Source organism: Halichoeres trimaculatus, unplaced genomic scaffold, assembly GCF_033239565.1.
Source record: "Halichoeres trimaculatus isolate MK-OKI-2021-1 unplaced genomic scaffold, fHalTri1.1 fHalTri1_scaffold_8, whole genome shotgun sequence".
Classification (NCBI taxonomy): Eukaryota; Metazoa; Chordata; class Actinopteri; order Labriformes; family Labridae; genus Halichoeres; species Halichoeres trimaculatus.
Genome location: NW_027437186.1, coordinates 15041393 through 15066942, shown reverse-complemented (window position 1 = coordinate 15066942; position 25550 = coordinate 15041393). Strand labels below are relative to the sequence as shown.

The 25550-nt window shown below is 39.3% G+C and overlaps 1 protein-coding gene across 2 annotated transcripts in view; it reads left to right on the top strand.

Annotated features, from left to right (window-relative positions):
• The window catches only part of LOC141795405 (protein kinase C epsilon type-like), a 79947-nt gene that overhangs the window by 45944 nt on the left and 8453 nt on the right, over positions 1–25550 (top strand). For both annotated transcript variants that reach the window (XM_074676264.1, XM_074676263.1), the window contains exons 11-13: positions 10060–10214; positions 21342–21480; positions 21885–22073. In XM_074676264.1, the coding sequence (XP_074532365.1) occupies positions 10060–10214; positions 21342–21480; positions 21885–22073 (483 nt within the window). The remainder of the gene's footprint in view (positions 1–10059; positions 10215–21341; positions 21481–21884; positions 22074–25550) is intronic.

Below are 25550 nucleotides of genomic sequence, written 5' to 3'. Positions count from 1 at the left end.
ATCTATGGGAAAAGAACATAAGTTTATGACAAGCTACTCTTTGATACTTAAAATAAGCTCTGTGTGCTGCCTCCCTTTGTATTTGTATTTTTCTCCAGACTGCCTTAGTCGTACACATCGACATAAGTAACAGACATTGAAATAAAGATAAAACCTGAGAAATCCCCCTAGGAATCTAAAGCAAATATCAGTCACACATGAGAACTTTTAGTCAAGAATGGTTTACAAGGAGTCGGGTGCGTGACATTTTTATAGAGCTGTAACTGCTGTTTATTTTGTCAGTGTTCCTGAAACTTGAGTCTACTGATGGCGTCGCCTGTTCTTCTTATTTATTCCTGTTATTTTTCCTGCACAGCAAACACAAACACATGCAGAGAATAACAGACAGCGAGACTGGCTTGTCACATGACATCTTTCCTTCCTGACTTTCCTTTTGTTCATTCTTGTTTTTTTTCTTTTTGTCTGAGCGTCTGGCATTTAGATGGACTCACACACAGACGTGCACACACACACACACACACACACACACACACACACACACACACACACACACATGCTGGCAGACAGGGGTGATTGCAAGTGTGTTCTTGGTCAAAACAAAGGGATTGTGGCTCTTATATAACACCTTTGATCCTTATCAGGGATGTGATGTGTATTTCATATGCTGAGTTACCCCGCCCTCATCCCCCACCCCTCCCACTCAACTCCCTTCAGGACGCACACTTATTTCTCTTTTGTTGTGATAACATTAAACAAACCTGCATACACAGACACACACAGAGCTTGACTGTGGGGTTGCTCTTACATAACTCTGGCTCCACTCGGCCCGACGCCAGCCGATCCACATCGACTCAATGAGCTGATGAATTAGCTCATTTGACCATGACAGTACAGTGAGTCTGCAGTCGGCTGCGGTAGGTCCCCCATGAGGTCGACCCTGTGTTACATTCAAACTTTTCCACTTTAATTTTTTTTTTTTTGCTTTTTAATACAAGAGTGAATGAAATGTAGTGACAACACTGAACCTGACATTCGTACAGCTTGTTAGCCCAATCTCAAATGTTGATCAATTCACAAGGGACTTTATTTCTGAAGGAGGATAAGGATAATAAATAAGACCTGGATAGCAGACCTAAAACAACACCTTTACTTAACATAATGCTAGCTCATCCTGCTCCTGGCTACAAAAAAAATGGTTTTGGGGCACAAACAGGGGCAAGTGGTTTAGGTTGCAACCCACGTGGTTAGCCCCAAAGCAGAGAGCCTGGTTTTGAATCCTGCCTGCGGCTTCTTCCCCTCATGTACCTCCCAGCTCTTGCGCAATGTCCTTCGCTATCTGCTGTCCTAATTAAAGGCATAAAAAGCCCCCTAAAGAACTTAAAAGAAATGTGTTCACCTCAAGGTTAAGTCGTATATAAGATGGCAGGAAACTGAAAATCAACCTTTTGATTTATTTTACAGTAAAGGCTGTTTGTATGTTGTTTTTGTACACGCCCTAACACAAAGAAAAAGTTCACAGAGCCAAAGAAAGCAACTGATGCTAACATTTCAACAGGACGGCTTTATCATTCAGTGAACATCTTCTGAACAGTTTGTGACAACAGTCAAGCTTCAAAGACCCTAAGGTCTCCAAGGGAGGTATATCTGTGTCATCTGAGCATAGACTGTAAAAAAAAAAAAAAAGGATGTCCACTTGCTCGGCTCGAAGTGAGGTCTCCACAAAAACTGCTCCCCCTGGTGGCTGGCTGCAGTATAGGTTAAAAAAATCCAGCTTTCCAGTCATCCCAGATGGGCTGTGGTCAAACTTAAAAAAATTGATACTCTTCGTAGAAATTTTTTTCATGTCCGATTGTTGTGGTGATTTGAGAAATCATTTGGCTGTCTTGTATTCAAGTCCCATTTTTTCTGAAAAGTTTTGTTTTCATTAGTTATACCAGGTTAAAAACAAGGCTTAACGTAACTTAACGATGATTGACAGCTGCCGTTCTCATGTATTTTTTTCGGGGATTGTAAAATATGTCGGGAGGTAGAGTCAAGAAGTGATTGGACTCTGGAAAGAAAAAAAATATATGTTATTTTTGTCACCCAGCTCCACTCAGATTCTCCCAGAATCCCTCATCGTCTCTACTGTGCAAACTCTGGCTGCACAACTGCTACAATGGCTGCCCCTGTGATGGGGGTATTTTGGCTTCAAAACCGTACAATGATAAATGGCGGAGCCATGCTGTTCACTGTATATACAGTCTATGCATCTGAGTAGCAGAGAAAAAAACTAATTCTGGTGCTGAATTATTTGGCCAAGTGGCAGCATATAAATAGGAAACAAAATGGGACCTTTAACTGAACCCTGGGGTACACCACAGGTAATCTCACTTCTAGAGTAAGAGTAAATACCCAGTGACTATCATGACTCAATCTAAAATCTTTTTTTTTTTTCTTGCCAAATAAGAAGCTTAATAATATTGAATTTACTGTTAATTGCAGACAAACCTAGCATCTACTGTGCTAGTGCCAGCAATGGCTGATAACTTAGCATTTGCAAATCATTGCCCCACCTGCCATAGTCACTTCTTGCTTCTAAAAGAAAATAACAAAAAAATTTTAAGGAGAAAAAGCAAAAATTATACTGAAATGTTCTTAAACATAACCATATAAGAAACAGATTTTCTTGGATTTGTCCTGCCTACACCCTCCCCCCTCTCTTGTTCTTCTCCGTCCTCCCTCCCTTCCTCTCTCCTTTCTTTTAATCGACTGTGGGATCGCAGCCATTCCCCTATCGGCCTAATTACAGTCCTGAAATGTAAATAACATTATACAAGAGTATTGCCGGGCCTCGCTCTGCACTGCACACAGACAAGTTTGGAAGCAAAAGCAGAGCAGAATGAAGAAGGAAGTGAGAAGAGAGATACTGGGGATGCAGGAGGATTAAGAGAAACAGGGATAGCTGGTTTTAGACTGCATTAAAGGAGGGAGCAAGACAGATTACCGTGTAAGTGTTTTTTAATGAGCAGTAATTTGTAAAGATCAGAGAAGGCAGGGATGAACAGAAAGAAACCAGACACATTAATGGACCTTTGTTCTTTTGTTTTCTTTTCTAAAGAGAGAGGGATGGACAAGGGAAAATGGACGGTGGCAGAGAAATGCTCAGTGGAGTGTCCTTCTGCTGCCAAAACTCACGTATGAGGGGCAAAGTATTTGATGACATTACATGTTTTTTTTCTTTGTTTTGTTTTTTGTTGCAAACAAATCTAATATATATAAAACCAACAATGCACCTGTCAGTTTCCTGAAAATACAAGAGAAATTGAACCCCCAAAATGTTTGCTACACAAAACTTACTTAAATGCAAAAGGTTTGACGGTGCCTTAAAAAGAAACTAACTCATAACTTTAACAAATTGGTGAAGTAAATTTTTCAGGTGCTATCCTCTGCGATGGGGTGATACACATTTGGTGGTGCAGCCACAGTGATTGCATACGTATTTCTAATCAGGCAAAAAACTTTGTCATCAGTTCAGTAGATTATTCATTGGTCTTTTATAAGCTTTACTTGCAATGATAATTATAATTTTAACACATTTATTCTTCAATATTTAACCTTGCAATTCTGTGTTCATGTCAAGCATGGAAAATTGCCTACTGTATCACTCCCTCACAGTCATAAGGGTGCATTTAGGTACCTACACATGGTACCTTTTGATTTTACATGAATCGGTACCTGCTACTTTTGACAGAATTCGGTCGGTACCGATAAAAGTACCTAATTCGTTACTCATCCCTAGTTCAGCACATGCTGTGCACAGATCGAAGTGAAATCACCAGCTTTGACAAGTTACAAAGGTTTACAGGTAAAACCTTTTCTGTCTAGATGTTGATATTAGAATTTGAAAACCAATGCTCAGCTTAATTTGTGTCCTCATGACTGAGTGAAGGGCACAGATTGGGGCCGTCATAACAGCAGTTGCGGAAAGCGTTTCTGCTGCTTCTTAAAGACCCCAAAAATCCCTTAATAATAATTTCTCTGCTGGGAAGAAAATAAAGCAAACGATCATTTACCTCCCTTCTGTTATTTCAAACAACACAAGCTCCACTCTGCACTTAGTGATGTCTTTATAAGGTCTTGATTTTCCAGTCTTTTTCTCATGAAAACTAATCAAGACAAATGACCCACTGAAGTCCCGTTTCAACCAATGAAATCAGAGCACAAACGTATTCTGTAAGAGAACCAGCAGCCCTCATGAACATTTCAGTCCTTTCAGACATCGTGAAGAATGACAGTGAGAGCAAACTAACCGTCCAAAAACAAAGAAGTCACGCACACACAAGCACTCAGATTGTGTGTGTGCATGTGTGTGTGTGTGTGTTTCTGTAGGTCAGGGCAGGTTGTTCAGCTAAATATGTGTCAGTGTTGAAATGTGGAGTGTTGTTTGTCTCATAACTCCAGCCTCTAGATTTTCTGTACGTTGGCAGTTCTGGGGATCAAGTTCAGACACACACACACACACACACACACACACACACACACACACACACACACACACACAAACACACACACACACACACACACACACACACACACACACACACACACACACACACACATTCATGTAATTCTATACTCTAAAGGACCCGTATTGGCTTTATGCATTCCTTTGCTGCCAGCCATGGTAGATAAATGCTTTACCTTTGCTTTATCTCTGTAATAAGTCAAATCTATCACCTGCTGCTGCAAGTCAGCATATGTTTTACTGCTGACTGTACTCTACTGTATGTCCTCAGATTGAACATAAAAACTGATTTCAGTTTTAGGTTACACTAATTAGGACACCACAGTGAACTAGTGTTCACCAATTAGAAAATTGTATATTGTATTAGATAATAATAAGATTACTTTTTATAAAGTATACCCACAAGTGGATACTTACAATGTTTCTTAAAAGTTTTTGAGGCTAGAGCTGCACTTTAATAAATCCTCCTGTTTGATATTTTCAGTTTTTCACTAACACATGTTGTCACAGCTGTCACTCATTTTTCATGTCAAAGGAACTATGACCTTCTAGTTCTGGTAATCAAAGGGTAAAGTGTTTCTACTGTAGAGTAATGTCTGACAGAAGATTTACAGTAGGATTTGTTTAGTCCCATGGTGTGAAGTTGCTCTTTACTTGGACAGTACCAGGAGTTTTATAAGGACAGACATTCTTGATCTGGTTCCAGGGCCACTTACACAATGCGTTCTGTCCCCCAATTACAATCATTTCCTGTTGCCATCATCAGTGCAAAGAGGAAGAAACTTCACCCCTCTTAAAGACGTAGCCGCATAGTCCTCCTTTATGGAACATTTACATATCTGAAAAGTTTTTGGCAGCATTAAAAGGGAAATCAGCTGCAATAATACATTAAACACTGGTTATACTTTACCAGGGGATATAAAGTAATGTTACCACAAGATTTTTCACTGTACATTTTTACTGCTACTGGTACAGGTTTCCTTTGAGATATTTCAACTCTGATACCAAAAATTCATGAATCTGTGTCAAATGCTAATGGTTTAAAAATCATTCAAACCCTTTATTTAAATAGCAATAGAGCATAAGAAGTATAAAAAAGGTTGTAGTCTGACTAATTAGATCGATTTGTTACAGGTTAGTAACTGGTAGACTGCCCCAAGAAAATTGTTCAACAATTTCAGAACATTTTCACAATGGCATTCCTCAGTGTAAAACTGCAAAGACATAGTAGAGGTGTGAAAAATATTGATACGACAATATATTGTGATATCTTGACCTGTGATAAAATGTTGATGTTCCTGTTATCGATATTTTTATTAAAATAAAAATGCATATTTTAGGTATGTTGGAAGGATAATATGTCTTTCGCACCTCCACTGTTGTAGATGGCACCGAAGAGCTACTACTCTGTATGTTACCAATAAACCTTAAAATAGATATAATCTCAAAGAATATTGTAAATAATTTATTCCTAAACTTGATGATGTGGGTTTTGATGCCATAAACATTGTTATTGGGTCAGTTACTTTGAAATCATTTAAGTTTAATTTTTGCTGTGCACCCTCAGGCAGCACTATGTGAAAAACAGACATGACTCTTTGTCATCTGACTGCATGACCTTTAAATCCCTTCCAACACAAGTGTCAGGGGTCAACCAGCCTGTTATCAGCACACTGTTCAAAACCACCATCCAGCCATGATGGTATGGTATAAGATTGAAATAGCTCAACAATACACGGTTTCCTTTGACATTTTTATCTTTTGATACTCAATTGGTGTTGGCCAGTTCAGCACCAAGACTCCTCTACAACAGAGCTGTTCTGTTTCTATACTTGCAGAGTGTAGTCTGGAATCGTTGCCAAATCATGACAGACTTTCTCTGAAAAAGGCATTATCTGGGTGGCAACATGTTGCCCCGAAACCTGTAAATACTGTTCAGCATTAAAGGAACCTTCCCACATAAACTAGCCATGCCAGGGACACTTTTACACCCTCGTCAAGAATGGGAAACATTTCACTATCAAAACTCCAAAAACTGGTCTGCTCAGTTTCAAAACATTTACAGTGGTGTAACTGAGAAATAGGACCATGTCCTGACTTTTAAAATGTACTGCATTTTGTGCATTTTATTTTTAATAAGCATAGATTTTTGTATGAAACAACACATTTTTTCAGTTTCAAATTATGATGTCTTTCCAGTTGTTCCAAATAGATATAAACAAGAACTGGAATTATTTAACAGCCACCAAAGAGAAAGTAGGAGTGAATGGTTTCAGGATTACATAAGATGCAAGTTGCGACTTGTTCCACACACAATATGAAAGGGTGGCATAGAGAGGGCACATTTAATCAAACTCCCTCTCACACACACATACACACATAGTTATATATATATTGTTGGAAGATAACCATCAAGACATTATTGTACAGTTGGGTTGGGAACCATCTGGGTGGTTTGTATAGAACATGGAAGGTACACGTGTGTGAGCATGTTTGCATGTGTGTATGCGTGTGTGCTCTCAGTGGGAAACCAGTATCTGTACATTTGTAATTAAACTCAGGAAATGTTTATTCATGTTTGATTGGGTGGGACCAGCCGGGACTTTGGGTACATTTAAACAAACTATTTCTGCATCCTGTTTAAAGTAGCTTGTAGAGGGAGCAGAGTGAGTGCTGCCTGAGGTGGACCATGGGCCACTTATGTAAGACCCGATCCAGATCCTGAGGCTCAGTTAAAGTGGTACTGGAGGGGAAACGAAGGCATGAGATCAGCTTTAAAAATATTGAATGTCATGTAATGAGATCATCCTCAAAAGTTTTTTATTTTTCTTAGGAAGTGAGTAGCTGAATGTTGCTCGATTAACACTGATCTTGACAAAGTTTAAGAAAAAAAAAAACAGTTTTGGTTTTTGTAGTTCTTTAACTTATATGCACACTGAATGGGAACTATTGGAAGTAGAAATACATCAAGGTGAAAAAATCATACACAGCTGCTTCAAGCGTTATTTCACATGGTCTTTGAGTATCAAACAACATTGCTCTTGGGGATGCACAGATACCATCTAATGCTGACTTGGGGCTGATGCATTGGATATGGGCAGGACATCAACCAGTCACACCAGTGTACTCACAGAAAACTGACAATGTCTAAAATGTTTCTGGCAATGGCCCTTGCTTTATTTCAGGCAGATGTATTGTTTTCAAAAGATATTAAGGTGTTCCGTTTCTAAATCTGCAAAAGAAAAAAAAAAGAATCCTAGCTCTGTATCTGCAAAAACTTAGGATTTAATGACCTGGCAAGAAATACATTTTAGTACACATGATTATCAAAGAATCAATTTTGTATCATAATTAAGAATGTAAGAATCCAAATAAGACTTAAATTTTAATGTGGAGAAGAAATGTTCACACCCCAAACTAACATCACTTTTTAAGTACATGGAAATGGTTTGCCATTTCTTATTTCTTTAATTTTTCTATACTGTATCTTTCAAACATGAAAATCCACTTCGTATTCTATTAAAATAACCACAGCTTGGATGAAATGATGCTGTCAAACATACCGGCAGGAAAGCTTTTGATTGTGGTCAGTAGTCATCCCTGGTTTTATTCAGAGGAAAAGCAGGAAGAAAGTGCATGATAACAGGAATAGATTCCCTGAAAGTAACATTACAATGACACCAGATTGAGACCACACCAAGAGTCTTGGCTGTTTGTGTCCTTAGTCACCTTAAGTTTAATTGTCCTCCTCATGATGTTCAGGAAGTCACCTTCACCGCTGCAGATATTTGTCCTGTCTGATGAAGTCAGGAGATTTTAGGATGCCAGTTCAGCCCATTGGGCAGTCAAGCACACCTCGTACTGTGACTACAAGTCTACAAGTTGCATTCCCAAGTTTGACCCACCCTATGCTTCTTGCATGTTGTTACCGATTTTTTTCTTTCTCTCCCATTTCATCACCCTCTCTGTCATTCAAGACTCAAAGAAGCTTTAGGTATACCAGTTTGGCCTTGCTGTTGAGGACATACTCCATAAAAAGAAGCTATTGTCTGTGTTTCAGAGGTCTCTGGTTTGATTCCTGGCCACAATCCTTTGCTGGTTATCATCCACCACTCCCACATTTATTGTCTCGCTGCAGCTTAACAATGAAGGAAAAAAAATCCACAGAGAATAACTTAACAAAGACAGGGCCAAAAAAAAAAATCTTAGTTTTTCAAGAACACCAAGATTTCTCCAATTGTATGAACCAATTTAAGGGTAACAATAGCCTGATTTTCACTTTGAGTGCCAGTGTGGGATGTTAGATCAATGGACTATTCCAACAGTTAATTGGAGCTTGACCAGGAAGTACTGGTGCTACCAGCCATTGAGTGGCCAGTGGTGAGCATTGAAGCTGCAGTGTAGCACCTGGCTACACAGCTGGCTTGTTCCAGTTGATATTAAACCTGAATACATCATCAGCTGTAGTTTAACTGATTCAAGTCTGCTTCTGTCCTTGAATGTGTTTTGGTGCAGCAAAAGGTTGGCTGTGTCAATCTATTGAAAACTAAAGGGGTTAAAACTTATGCTGTTCAATACCTAGTTCCACTTGAGTAAAAGTAAGATACCTATAAATGATCTAGAAATCTTGATTTGTACCATACAGCCAGGTAAGTCTTGACATTACTGATGACATTGTGTACTACACTACAAAAATCCTACCATGGATAAATGATCTAAATTTAAATTTATGTATCTGCAAACCTAGCTGTTCTGTATTCTTGACCACTAGGTGGCTCCCTTCAATGTGATGTAAATACAATGAGGCTCTAAACACATGATTATATATAGTCCCTGCGTATGTGTGTGTCACTTTAACTGCTAAGTGTTTGAACCCTTTGGGCTTACACAATGGCTCAGAGGGATTGCTCCGGGTTTCTTATATACAGGGCTGTTTATATCACAGCCCCCCAACCCACCCACCCACCCACCCACACACACACACACACACACACACACACACACACACACACACACACACACACACACACACACACACACAAACACACAGAGTCACTTCTTCCCTCTTATTTCCTATATGAAGAAAGCAGGCTGGAATTCAGGAAGGAGGCCATTTTCTCTGGGAGCACATTTTCAGTATCAAGAGAATAGAGTTTAAAGGGCGTGGAGTAGTCCTTAATTTAAAGTGCACGCACACAGGGGCGCATGTGTGTGTGTTCTTGTGTGTTTTTGTGTCTGGTTAAGGGGACCCTATTAAAAAGCAGACAATCAGTGTTAATGAAATAAGGATGCAGTTCTGTTTTTTTCTGCTTAGGGGTTGAGTTGGAAAGTTGTCATCCCTAACCATAATTTTTTAAAACTTTACTTTTGAGCAAACCTTACACTTATTTAAGCCTATTTTTCAGACAGTTTTCTGACATTTGAGCTTCATGAAATGTCTCATTTAGGTTGTGGTTCTTGTGAAGAGACTGTTTTTTCAAATCCCACCATTGCATGTCTTCATAAACATTCAAAACAAAAGGACTGAATCTGTTGTCTTCTCCTTTATCCAGGACCGATTGTTCTTCGTGATGGAGTACGTTAACGGAGGTGACCTGATGTTTCAGATTCAGCGATCCAGGAAGTTTGACGAGGCTCGATCTCGTTTTTATGCTGCTGAGGTCACGTCTGCGCTGATGTTTCTCCACAGGCATGGAGTCATATACAGGTAACTGTGCTTACAGCTAGTGTGAAGCTTTAGACTGAACATTAAAGTATTTAAAAAGTTTAAAATCTAAAAGCAAACTGTATTTCATCTATTGGTTTTTACTATGAAGGACGATGGCTCTTCTTATTCACCTCCAGCTAAGATGTGTATCTCTACTAAAGGGAAAATCATAGTTCTTACTAAAAAGAAACAGTCATTTATTGTAAAGCCCAGAATTAATAAGCAGAAAAACTGTGAAATTTTGACTTGAAATCACTTTCTAGGAATTTACGCTCAGCATTTACTCATCTGATCAAACTGATTTTGTGAAAAATGTGAGCCATATATGTGTGGCTTTTTGACCTAAATCTTCAAGCTGAGAACAAAACAGACTTCAACATTATAAAATGTTTGAAGCATCTTTATATAACTTGTTCTTGTTCCAACTAGCACAGAAAACAATCACGGACCTGCCTGTCCCAGTTGGTCAAGTCCTTAATGTGTCAAAGGCTTCACAAAAGAACTGACAGACTCGTTTGTGATCTTATCTCTGCAATGAACTCGTCTAACTTGACAACAGTTTCTATGCATCAGTTAGCTGCTGAGGTCTTTTGTCATAAACTCATCGGAGCAAACAAACACTGAGCTGTAGAGCTACCTGTGTAGTGATCTTTTGGGTGTGAAACTAAAAGTAAAAAACCACCTCTGTCTATTTGGGTTACGATGGAAAAAGGATAGACATGACTTGATGACTTGGCATGCAACTTGATTTAAAAGACACACCCAAGTATAAACCTTGTACCTGTGCCATGCTTTGCAAAACTTGCTGTTGGCAGCAGAGAAACCATACAGTCCTGCCAAAGAAAGCTGACAAAAAATTACATAACTCTAGAGGCTTTTCTTGCCTATTTATCAGAACATTTTGCTGTTGCCACTTCCTGTCCCCTGTCAAATCACCATCCAAAGCCGTGTTTCCTCCAAGCAGTTCAGTGTGATTCGTCTCCGTACAGTAAACATTTTGTGGCGTTTCCACTGGCTCATCCTTGGGGAGGTCACCAAATAATCAAATAACCATAGACTGTGTAAAACATGGACATTGTCAGCCCGACGTCACCTGTCTGTTTCTGAAATCGAAAATGAAGCACATAAGCCATAGAGGCCATATAAGTAGTGGCAAGGGCTTCGGGTACAGCTACAGGGTGCTTGTCAGTCACGGGACCCTGAGCTGTGCCTCTGCTTGGGCAAGCTTGCAATCTCAATATCCTCTGAACGGCCAAGTTAGAAAAAAATTCACCCCCCGTACAGTGTGTGCCAATAGTAAAGTTAGGGACTCGGACAAGAGAGGTTTTTTGAACCAGGCTGTAAATAGGTTAACTTCTGAAGTGAAAACAGCTTTTTTTTGGCTTGGTGTGTATGTGACTTACGGTACTTCCGGAGTCAGCCTCAAGCAGACACTCGAGAAACAGCAGATTTTAGCTCTTCTACATTGTCTCATATTCTTAGACCAGAGGTTGCCGCTTGCAAATAATACACCTTTCGGGACCCTTCTGTAGGGGTGCCAGATGACACTGCCCTGATCCCAGAAGGTGGAGCTACAACACTGCAGACCGTTGATTGGTTGAAAGAATCGTTACTTGATGACAGCAGCTGTATTTCTCCTCTTCCTCTGAAACAAAGCTTGATTGTGCTTTGTAACAATGAGCCACGTAGCAATCACAGAAGGTGAATTGCTGGATGTTCCCAGTCATCGCTCTTTGTTTGTTGTGTCATGATTTTTCGTCATTGGATTTATTAGTTGAGTACCCTGTGTCGCACTGTCACGGGGTCGGGGTCATGCTGTTGTGTAACTTATGTGGCTATCGGCATCCGGTTTACACGCCACGGCTACCACACCACAACTGTGGAAATGCAACAGCTATTCTGCTGCTACTGGATATTTTAGAATAGAATAGAATAGAATAGAATAGAACTTTATTGTCATTGTAACAAGTAAAACGAAATTGAAGTCACAGCAGCAATTAAGAAAACAAAAGTAAGAAAGTGTTTAGAAAGTGCAAAAAGGTCCATAAGAAAATAGATGCTGACAGCTTGTCCATCATTGTGCAGTTCAGCCAGCCTCCACCTCCACAGGGTCCAGGACTGAGCTTCTTCAGCAGTCTGTTCAGTCTCTGTCTCCTGGATCCTGTCTGCTCACAGCAGGTGAAGCTCTTCCAACATGGCGTTGGTGTCTGATGTTTGCTCCGTTGGCCATGTCTGTGAATAGCATGGTGCCCTCTGGTATTCCCTCTGTTGCTGGGTTAGCACGGGTAGCTCGTCCATCTTATTGGAGATAGATCTTACGTTCCCAATAACGATGGATGATAGGACAGGTCAATGTCGTCACTTCTTAGCTCACACCTGAGAACCAGCACGTCGTCCTCACCTCCTTCTCCTCACCTTGTGGGGAGACATGAGACCTTACACCAGTTAGCATTGACATGCTACAGGCTGGTAACAGCTGAGTTCACATATAAACAATGCAGCCATGTTACATTAGATTCTCCAGACAAACACTGGAGAAAAAGTAGTAAAAATATCACTGAAGCCACAAAAAGTTTGGTGTCCATGACCAACAAATGAGCCATACAAAGTAATGATCCACTCCAAATACAAAGATTATGAAAAAGAGATGAAAAAATTACGAGAAACAGACAAAGAAGAGAGAGCTGCTGCAAAAGGCAGCCATACCCAACAGGACGGCGCCTTTTTATTGTGATGGTCAGCTAGTTCACCACTTGGGCCACATTGGTCGCCACTTTTATCTGAAGACTTGATGCCCTGAGCTTGACTCACATTGGCTTCGGTAATCCATCCTTTCCCCCAACCATTGTTTTCCACACAACTAAGGTCAGGTTATGGGGCCAGCAGTCCAAGTAAACCCATCTAGATATCCAATTCCCTGCTAACACTTTTTAGCAATGGGCTAGGAATGTAAAACTACTAATCGTTCTTTAACCTTTTTTTTTTCTTCACTTATGGGTTTTTACAATCATAAAATAAAGTACCTATTATGTCCTTTCAAAATGAATGCAAATTTGTCATCACAGCATGGGATAGAGTAACCTAAGGCATAAGCAAGCAATCAAAGAGAAATTTAAAAAATCACAAATAAAAATTGGTCTTTATTCCAGGGATGACTTGGTTAAGTGAGCTTTAATGAGTCAGTTTGGACCCATGTGACTGTTGTGGGTTCAATGGTTCAAACCGTCCCCCTGACAGGGGAAAGGAAGACTGAGCACAAAGTCCTGTTTGTTGCTGGGAGTTCATGGAGTGGTCTTGTGTTAAATTTTTGCACAAAAACAAAACAAAAAAATCATAAAAATAGATGTTTTTTATTGGTTATGAAACTTGTACTTGTTGACACCAGTTCATGACCACCTCACCGTCCTACTTATGTTCTTTTATCTGAGTGCTTGGTCTCCTCAGTCATAATATCATTGTCAACCAATAGTAAACACACAACAGTGCATACAAAACCTACACACTGTTTGAATCATAACACCATTGTGATAGATGGAGGTTTGGAGCAGATTTAGGATTTTTGCTCCCAGAAATAACCTGATAAAAGAAAATAGTTTTCCTCTCTTTCTGTGTTTTCCCTTCATGAATCCCAGCTCTTATTCGTTGTTTAGATTGTCTTGTCATGCAACATGCATGTATGCAGGCTGTGTGTTCATGTTCACTGTGTCTCATGTTTGGAGAGCAAGGAATGTGGCTGTGTGCTGATTTTGTTCAGATCAGTTTCCTTTTACTGACATCTTTTGCCTGACAAAGTTGGTACTTAAAAACTCTTGATAATGCCTGTAGATGTAGGTCATTTTAGAAACCATGACCTTATCCTACACCTTACCTCCGCTCTGGAAATCCAACTTTAAAATTTTAAAAACTGCCCCGTGCCTGTGCAGGGAACAGTCAGATATGTACATCCATAAAAAGATTTCACTCATGAGGTCACGCTTAGTTTGTCAAAATACAACCTCAATGATTTCATTCTTTCATGGCCTCACTTTACTCTCCCAGAGGCTTTGATCAAGTCTCATCAATTTTTATCTGATCATTTCATTGCCAGGTATGTTGGGGTTATTTTCATTGGCTTTTACTCTTTATAGAATTTGCTGAGTCGACCTTAACTAAATGGAAACAAATATTTCTGAGCCAAGAGTAATCAAAGACTGTCACTGTCTGTCATGTCTTTGGGTAAAGTGTTTTACTTGAATGTTTGCTTACTTCTTTCTGGCTTTGACACTATTTTGAAATTTGGCAGAATAAGCACTTTTCATCTGGGTTAAAAAAGCAACTTAAAAACAACATAAACAAAAGCTAAAACAAATAAATAGGTGAATAGCTTAACTTAATAGGTTTAAACATTTCAATAGAAAAACCTCTGAGATGGTGCTTAAAACTGAAGCTTGATACAGGATAAAATCAAGAGAACATTACATAACTGACCTCCTGCATTAATAAACAGAGGATGTAAAATGATTCAGTTATTTTGGCTACATGATCTCAGAGCGACAAAAGTCCAGTCCTGCTGGTGCCTGCTGGACCCCACTCATTGTTTCACACAGTTAGTGTTACAATGCGTCCATTAACGAAGGCGGGTTGGATTCGTCAAGTTCCTACTTTGTCAATCCATCTACGTGTTTCTTTGGATTGGCACAGTTTAATCCGAGTTAGGCATCAAGATTTGAGTTAGGAGCTCAACGTTTTTGTGTAGTCTCAATGTTGGTTTGGGCTACAAAGTGGGTTTGAAGTGGTACTCCACCCAGCGAGTCTGTAAACTCAATCACTCACCCCATGGAGACGTATCTGTTTCCTCAATGTCTACAGAAAAACTAGGACAAAGAATCAAGAGGACAAACTGAAATGGTCTCGGGACTGTTTTTATCCAAATAACAAAGCCGGGGCAGACAACACAAGCTCACTGTTGACAGAAAATTGTACAACCAAACTTTTTAATACTCGTATATTTAGATTTATATTTTTCTCTAATTTTTGTACATTTTGTTTGAAGGCTTTTTCTATTTAAACATTTTAAACAGAAGGGTATACATGGCCATTATATTTAAACGTGTACATAGACAGATAAATGAAGGCTGTAACTTTTTCCCATAGCAGTTATCTTCATTCATCAATCATTGACTGACTCTCAGATGCTCTCCTCTTGTTGACAGGAAACCTCAAAATTCGTTATGATTTTGATGGACGAATCACATGTTGTTTGGACTACAATCTTTTTTTTGCTCACCTTCACATTTTCTATTGTAAAAACAATACATATAAATCACCTTAAAGGCTAGGTGTTAAGCTTTCCCAAATTTTAAGCATGCTACCTATGCTGGATGCTCACACTAGATTTTTGCAGATTTTTAATCCATTTCATATTCACATATTGATGAAATTCCTAAATCGGTCTATAAACTGCTCAAATGGTCTGTTCTAAAAAAAAGGAATGAAATGATTAGGTAGACAGAAGCTAAAACAAAGTGTTTAAGACAGAGGCTGAAATAAGGGTTTTCTAAAACACCAGTGTAATATTTTTTTTCTTCAATAAATCGTGAAGTTGATAAAGCCGTACCAGAGGGGCCACACAAAACCTGAAAGTTTAGTCACTGTGAACTGCTGCTAAGATTCCAGCACTTTCTGAAACCTAAGGCAATGTTCATCAGTGGTAAATATTAGGTTACATGTATTCTGAATAGACTGGCTTTACTAATGTGTATCATTACTTCATTACATTTCATGGTTTTAAATTGTTGTTGTTTTTGAAAAAAAGATGCTGACATAGAACCAAGTGGTCTCACAACCACTCGTGTCCGTGGAGGTCTCCTGTAAAAAGACTTATTTTCATGCAGAGGTTTGCATCAAAGCTGACTACAGCTGACATTCAAAAACATGAAGATTAATGATTAAGTCTTTGAGCATTGTTTTCTCAGCCCTGATGTTTTTATAGAATATTTTTAGCACTGTTTTCACCAAGCGGTTCAGTTCTGTTCAGTTTGGGTGCCAGACTAAACCAATCGAATCCCGAAAGGTGGAGCTACAACACTGCAGACCACTGATTGGTCGAAAGAATCGTCACTTATGGTGTGACAGTAGCTGAATTTCTCCTGCAGCCCACAGCCTTCTCTGAAACAAAGTTTGATTTCAGTTTGTAATGAAGAGCCACATGAAAATCATAAAGAAGAAAAATTGCTAGAGTTCTCCATTCATTGCTCTTCGTTTATTGTGTCACATTTTTCTTTGTCAGTGGATTTATTTGCAGGGTATGCTGTGTCGTGCTGCTATGGGGTCACGCTACAACGCAAACAGGATCAGTCCAAACCAAGCCGACCCTTACTAAACTGTACTGATCTAAACCGGACTGCTCGGTGGAAACAGGTGTTAAGTCCTTTAACCTCTTAAAACTCGGCATCCACATATGTGGACGTTACATTTCTGCCTCTCAGACCCATGATACCTTTTTTTTTTTAAATTAACCTTTTAGCCACATTTGAAACACAGTCCATATCATCTTTTGGTGAAATCACAAAAAAACCTCCCAATGTATGTAAGTACAGTAACATGACTTACAAACAAATAATAGAGAACTCATAACACAAATAATCAAATCTAATTTTTAGGTCTTAATAATCCCAAATAGAAAGGTGAGTTAAAAAATGCACAGTAGCCAAAAGCTCGGGTCTTAAGAGGTTAAAGGTTGTCAGTGACATCACACACACACACACACACACACACACACACACACACACACACACACACACACACACACACACACACACACACACACACACACACACACACACACACACACACTGTTTTAATTCATGATTGCTGGTTGACTGAGCTACCTGATCTGCTCTCTTTGTCTCTTCTTCCTTAACTCTCTCCCCATCTCTCCCCTTGTCTGTCTCTCTCTCATCTTTGACCCACTTTGTTGACCAGAGGATGATGAACAACAAGTGTTTTGGGAACATTATGTCCCGACTTCCTCTCCCCCCTCCTTAGCCCGCCTCCTGCTCCTTACAGCTCTTCCCTTCTCCTCCTCCTCCCCCTCCTCCTCCTGCTTCACTCCTCTGATGCTCGCCTTTGTCCCATCAGCCCCTTATCAACACTCATATCAAAGCAACTCCCCATTTCACAACTGAAGGACTGTGTTTGAGATATGCCCTTCTTTTGGCCATCTGTAAACCTTTACTGAAGCTTGTGAGACTAAATGTATGTTCATTGTCTCCGCCAAGGAGATTATGTTTCTAGGAGAGTTTGTCTGGATCCAGGATTTTTTTTTAAGGATTCTTTATCATTGTAAGATAGGGCCGTTTTCACCATGTGTGTATATAACTCCACAATAAATGGTCTGATTGCTTTGCAAAACAATACAAGACAAGGTCACCAAAATTTCTGATAGATGTAAAAGTACAATCCAGATCCTGGCAATATTCTGGATACTAAGATCTGGAATATGAAATATGTACTGGGTCATTATAATTTTCAACACTGTCAGGTAATTTACCGTACAAACCTGCAACTAACACCAAATTGTAGCAGACAGTCTGCTGAAAGGGAGTATAACATTAAAGTAGGACTAAAGTGTTGCATCAGAATCACAGTATGCTTGGCAGAGGTCTGCGCTCTTTTAGTGCTTTTCTAGTTTTTGGAAGTGTTGTCTAAGCAGGTTTGGACAGACACATGCCCCGGTAATTACCGTTTTCTACAGACATATTGACAAAGTCAAAAGTTTATGACAGCAAAACTCAAAAATAAGAGTGGCGACTGTAAAGGAGGTATTGATAATGTTCTGCTGGCATAAAAGACAAAAATGGAGGCAGCGTTGTAGCAGGTGGTGGTCAGTGCAGTAGTTAAATACATTGCGAAAGTTCTCACTAAAGCTTTGTATCAGGTAGTAACAATAACACTGCTCCCACGGTTTCTGTATCGGTGAGCTTCATGGAAATGTGCAGAAATAGGGACAAAATTAACGCAGAGCATGGACAGAATGTGCCATCCATATCCGTATGTAACGTTGAGCATAAAATTTTTCTTCAATTAGTTTTAATTTTTCAAGTGTAATAAAATTAGAATGCTCACAAACTCATTTCTTGTTTCAACAACTATAAACCCATGAAAGTCACAATTTAACATTACAGTGGATTTTTTTGTTTGTTTGTTTGGGGGGGTCGGGGGGGTAAAGTGGCATTCTGGGTAAAGTGTACTCTAACATCTAAAACATCCAGCACTGCAGGCCCTACACAGAGTTCCTCAGAAGGTCCTTGGTTTCTGAGGAAGTTCCTGCTGTGGAAAAGCATTTTTTTACTGGATGTAAGCCGTGACTTCACTGGCTGAAAGTGGTGAGAACTGCACGGCAGTGATAGGAGATTTTAAATATTCAATATTTCCATCATTGACATAAAAAGTGAGTCACTTCCTTGTTGGCTTCTGATTTTGTTTTTCAGTTTACCAGCATTAATAATCTGAACCCACCCTTATTTTCCTTTCATGCCTTGATCCATCACAGATGCATATTATACCAGTAGCAGCAGCGTCTCTGATGGTGTTTGTGTGTTTGACCAGATGTGTTTGGAACATGGAGTGACAGGGGGTGAGGGAGAGACAGAGGGAGAGGTTAGCCGTCATAGAGCACAGGGGTTGCTGCTTAGGACGTAATGGAAAAATCACTCAAGATTAACATGAAACACAGGAAATGCTCTCAATTGAGCCTGATTGCCCCGTGTGTGTGTTTGCTTGTGTTGACGTGCATGTGGAAGATAGAGGCTGTGTGTGTGTGCGTGTGTGTGCGTGAAAGAGAGGTCAAAACAGAGCTAATAGAGGAGCTTCTGTTTATTGACAGAATTCCTCATGTGACATTAAAGCTTTACTAAAAAAAATGCTAAAAGGTGATTTCCCAAACTGTAAGAACACTGAGTGACACTGATGTTACAGATAAAATCAGCTGCAGAGAACATCAGCCTATTCCCACACTACAGCTGGGTTAAATAACATGAGACAAACTTTTCAGACAAGGTGATGATTGATCTATTTTAACGACGTACACTTGACCGAACTGACATGAAGACAAGATTTACTGTTTGTGAAAAATTAAAACCTTTTCTTTTGTCCAGTTTTTCTCTCATAGTTGGCCTTTCCACCAGAAATGATGCAGACATTCATTTTGGAGGTTTTCTTTAATTGATTGTCTGACGTGCAAAGTCACGAAAGGAAAGCACTCAAACTGGAACGTTTCAGCTTTTTGTTGTTAATCTTAGTGGATAATTGATACTCTGGATTAAAAATTCAAGAGGGTTTGAAATCTTTCAATTGGCTTATGAGTGTCAAATGCCAAAAAAGAGCTGTGGATAAAAATGATGCATCCTCTGACTCTCCTTGTCTAAAAATAATTCTTAAATGAATATCATTTTATCAGTGCAGCTGAGCAGCTGCAGACACTTAATATTAAATTTCCCCTGCAGCCAGCTGATGTGTTACACAAGGATTAACGTCTGTGTCCTTTTTAATCCAATCAAAAATGCATTACATTCATGAGCTATTTTTTCTGCCATGCTCCAGGCGTACAATTCAGATTTAATGTGCAGGGAGCACCTGGAGGTGACATATGCAAACAGGCAGACACACGGTCACAGGTTTAATTTATCATCAGCAAAGACTGCAACCTAGACGCACTCTTTATCATTGCAGCGTTCACAGATGCTCAAATCTAAAACCTTTGGCCGAAAAGTAGAACTTCATTCAAGGATTTCAGGGAAAGTGGTAAAATGACTTGTTGGGTTAACATTTCCCTTTTTGTCAGCATTAAAATTCTTAAACTCTTCATCAGAGACGTTTCCAAAGAATAAACTTGTTTTTTTGTCATGAAACTGTGACCCAGACTTCAACCATCAAGTGAGAACTTAATTTGAAGGCACCTGTCAGGCTCCTTTGCACCTTGCATGTCATGATATTTTTCTTTGACACCTAAAGCACTAAAGCATACCTCACATGGTGCCACTTCACACGAGATCCACATACCTCTCCTTTAAACTTCTGTGTCTAGCCAAGCGCCAAATGAAAATCATACTATATATTACCCCCATAGTTCAGTAATTACAAAGTCATGTGAAAAACAGAAAGTAGACGTGTTAAGCAATGAAGCCATCTGGCTTAGCCTCAAACACAGCTGGGAGCCAGTTTTTTGCAAGCTTAAAATAATGGTTATGACTTAATTTTATAAAGGACAAAAATCAGTCAACAAAAAATGATACCAGACTTACATGATTGGAGTTGATGAGTTTTACCTAAAGTAGTTGTCATAGTTTAAATTTTACTTTGAGAACTGGAAAAGGATCTGTTCAGCTGCTGCTCTTTTGCATTTTTCTCACAGTTTTCTGTAATCAATATCCTGTCAGAGCAAGGCATGATGGGACGGAAAAGAACAAACTTTTCAACAGGAGCTCTTTAACTGGGACGTTTAGCTGCCCTTTTTTTATTTTGGGGGCTTACGAAAACAGAACAGTTACATAAGCCCTCGACTTCAGAAACACACGCACACACATGCTCGGTCTCCTCCCCGGCTTGTCAGGGCGGCTGTATTTTTGAAAACACCTCGGGCTGAATGGTTGCATTGGCTACATCCAGGAGATGTTGACATTTTTGTAGCGATCAACCATCAAGCCCAAGAGCGGCTGCATTCACAACCAGCCCTGTCATCTCTCAACACTGCTGCTCTTATCTCCCACTGCTCGCGCTCTCCCGACCCTCCGTCTCTTTCTCCCACTCAGCTCTCAATCTACTCTGATTTTCCCAGTCTGCTCCCTTTCCTTTCCTTTTCCAGTCTATTTCTCCTCCATCTTCAAGAGACAGGTCACTTTAAATATTGGAAAAAAAAAACAAAACTTGTGGGGCCGTGGAAAGTGTTTTCAGAAGCTTTAAATCAATTCAACAAGTTAGCTCTGTTTACAAATCATCAAACTACACAAATAAAAGCTTTTGTCTGTTGGGTTGAAGTCGCACTGTGAGGAATAAATATTTATAAATATTTTGCTACTGAACATTGCCTGTTCTGCCATACTCCTCAAATGCAAAGTTTTTCCTCACCTACACTCTTCTCTTCTGCAGGGACTTGAAGTTGGACAACATTCTGCTGGATGCAGAGGGACACTGTAAACTGGCAGACTTTGGGATGTGCAAGGAGGGAATCCTCAATGGGGTTACTACCACCACCTTCTGTGGGACGCCAGACTACATCGCACCTGAGGTGACCTCAGCCTCAAACCCATTTAATCAAAATATGAACATATTTAACTCATAAAAGACTATGTGAGTGTTTGCAGATATTACTCTGTTAAATAATAATAATAATAATAATAATAATAATAATAATAATAATAATAATAATAATAATAATAATAATAATAATAATAATAATGATAATAATAATAATAATAATAATAATATTGTCACACCAAAATAAAAATGAAGAAAGTGATGGCCCCTTTTTAAGAAGTGAGTAATATAACCTGATCCCAAAACTACATATACATTCGAAATCAAATGTCAATAAGATTATTCCCAGGTTGTTGTAGCTGAGCTGTTATTCTTGACATTTATTGTTGACCTCATCTACCTATCAGTAAGAATCTCTCTGTTATCAATGTTTAGATCCTTCAAGAGCTGGAGTATGGTCCCTCTGTGGACTGGTGGGCTCTGGGAGTGCTGATGTATGAGATGATGGCAGGCCAGCCGCCATTTGAAGCCGATAATGAGGATGACCTGTTTGAGTCCATCCTCCATGATGATGTCCTTTATCCTGTCTGGCTCAGCAAGGAGGCTGTGTCCATCCTAAAAGCAGTAAGTTTTGATTTGTTATGCTTTTTATCTTTGCACTTGGCTGTGCCCTATAACACTGCTTTTGCACTGCTTTTTCTCCCTCATTCCTTAATTTCAAAGTTCTTCACCACCATATTGCTCTAGTCCTCAGCAGCTCTAGACATGAAAGTTCTCACTGAAAGACTGACTGTTTTATTCCTCCCCCACATGGACCTCCACTGTTGTTGTTTTTTTTTTTTTGTTGTTGTTGACATCAGAAGTCCCATCCTTTCCTGATTCTGATAAATCAGTGTTAAAGAAGATATAGTGACAGGTTCAGGGTGTTCTTAATGTTTAACTATCATGATGCTGAGAGCAAAGTCACAAAAAATTGCAGATGCTGAGGGTGTTTTTGCATGAACGATGTCATGCACTAAAAATACTGAAATTTCAAAGGATAAGCTTGTGTTTTTCCAGGATAGAGACTCAGTTTGCCATGAACACTTGCACCCACCGTTGTGAAGAAATGACTCCTACAACTTTTTACAGGACACAAAGTGACAATGTAATGTATGTAATGTATTGTTAATGACTAATTACTATTGTTTGAAATGTGACAACAAGCTAATTTTGTGAACTCAGTTTGTACTGTAGTTTAGTAGTGTTTAGTGAGATATGTCTGTAATGTGTAACATAAGTGAATCCTGATTAAGTCCTACCAGTGCTCATCTACCAACTATAACCTCACCAAGCAGAGCTAATGTAACCTCACTCATCATTTTATTGATAGACTCTCAAGTTTGAACAGACCACTGCAGAATAACTGCTGACTGTGGGTTGGAATGAACATCAGCACAAACTGTTTAAATTTTGTTTTATCACTCTCCCGTTAATCTTTCTATAACTCTTCTGTCCTTTTTTGTCAGTTCAGCTCCAGTGTCCACCATCACTACAAAATTAATTCAAGAGATTGTTTTCAGCAAAGAAAAAAAGACCTCTCTTCTCTCTGTAAAAGTTCGTCAGCATGGCTGTCATAGGGACTTCTGCGTGCTGTCAATCAATCCAGTCATGTTGCACCCAACTGGAGAGCTGAGAAATAGCATTTAGAAATAACCTACTTTGGAGCGGATAATCTCATTTGATTCCTTGATTACGACTAGGCATATATCTAAAATTGAGAGTAATTCCAAAATCACTTAGAAACTCTTCAAGGGCTTTAAACACTTCATTTTATTTCCAGGATGCATTTTAAAGACTATAGGGCAGTGGTATAAAGAAGAAAAAAACATCTCACACACACACACAATCAACAAAATGGGCATCTGCTTTATTGTGTATGCCACGTCAAACTTCCAAACCCCTCCAGTTTGGCCCCTAGAAAGGAAAAAATGTTTTCAATTAAGTTTCTTTGACACTCATCGAGCCAATTCCTTGTCCTTGTTGAAGATTTCTGTACTGTCTTCTTGATGCAAACACTTTAAGTTGTAGCTTTCTGTATTGCTAAATCATTTTCAAGGCCTAGAGCAGGGGTCCCCAAACTTTTTCCCGACAGGGCCAAACAACTTTTCCTCTCTCTAATGGGGGGCCGGGGTCAGTTTGTAAAAAAATAGTGTGACGATTGCAGAGGTGTCCAAACGTTAATATTTACTGTTTCCCAGAAAGCCACACATAACCAAATATTAATAATCCTTTCTGGGATCTTGAAAGGAAAAAAAAAATCAGAAAAAAAATAATAACAGCATTAATGAAATATATAACACTATTTATGAATTGAATAATAATTAAATAACCCGTTTCAGGTTTTTCACAGAGAAAAAAAAAACATGAAATGTTAACTTTCTTGTAGACACCAGCTCTCTCTGTCATTAACTTCACTGTGAAAACCAGAAAGCAAGCAGGCTAAGAAACCAAACAAAGTGATACATCACCTACCAGCACAATACATTTTACTACCAGTATGGTTGTATAACAGGATTTATTTTTTTTAAGGGAGGGGTTTCAGATAGGGCACAAACTGCAGAAGGGTGGAATAGAAAGTTACGTTCTATGCAAGTAAGTCTCGATCACGTGGCTGGACTGAAAAACAGACAATCATAATGTGCCTCTGGTATTGTTCAGGGGGCCGGGCAAAATGGGGTGGCGGGCCGTATCCGGCCCCCGGGCCATAGTTTGGGGACCACTGGCCTAGAGTCTTGGATTCATTTACTGGAGTGCCAGGACCTGACTGTATTTCTGCTGTTCCCCAGGCATTTCACACATCTTCCTCTAAAGCACAGTGATAACTAAAGGCCCTCTTTGAGCCCTGCTCTCTTTGACAGCAACGTTTCATTAACACCATGTGTCGTCCAAGTTTAGGTTGTTTTCCTTTCTTCATTTCTTGTCTTTGTATTTTTGGCTGCACTCTCTTTGACCCCAACTCAATACCCTGTTTTTATATGGATGTAGATTTTTTTTTTCTTGCTGTGAGTCCAACATAAATGATCCGACATGTCAAAGCATGTATCCTACCATCCCTCCAACAGGACACTGAGCGATGTTCTCTTCGTATGATTCTGCTCAGTCGTATAATTCTCTCCCAGTTAAAGAGCTCCTGTTATAAAGTTTGTTTACATGTGTGTTTGTGTGTCTGAGTGTGTGTGTGGGTGCGTGGGTGGGTGTAATACTATTTATCCATAAGTTTATTTTTTCATCCTGTTTTCCATCACAAGCTTTGCGTTTACCTTGGCGGATAGACTGCAAAGCCGTGTGGGAAAGTGTGAATGTTTTCGTTGGACGCTGTTTTGTACTCAGGCCGGTCACTTCACCAGAACTCAAGGCTCTGATTGGACATTTTAGTCCTGAAAGGAACATCAGATCACATGATAAGATCTCTCAGATCTGTGTAATAGCTGTCCACCCCTGACAGCTTTCAAGAATCTGAGAAAAAAGTAACCATAATATACTTCTTTAGAGCTCAGATAGACAGAGGGGAATCTGTTTATCTCTACTTGCCCGCTTCTCCTTTTATCCATAATTAGACATTTACAAAATGAACTTGAGCAGACTTTAAGTGCAGTTACAGCTGCAATAAAAAAGCAAGTGTTGCCAAAAACAAAGGAAACTGCAAGCTGTTGTCTGTTAAGAGTTTGTGTTGCAAAGTAGTGTATTCATAGTACTCCAGTGGCTTAAAGCTAGTTCCTGGGACTTATAGACTGTGCCTTTCACTTAGATCACATCACATACCCGACATCAGACCTCAGTCCAGAGCTTTGTCTGGATATGTTGGGTCTCTGTTGGGTGGCAAGTCCAAAGATATTTTATTCACCCTTTATTCAGATTCAGATCATTAACCCAACCCCAAAGGTACTTTTTTTGTTCAGATAGAATAGAATAGAATAGAATAGAATAGAATAGAATAGAATAGAATAGAATAGAATAGAATAGAATATTTTTTATTGATCCCCCTGGGGATTTTTTTTGTCACAGCAGCTCACAAAAAGTGCAACAATGCAATAAAAAGTAACATAATGATAATAAGAA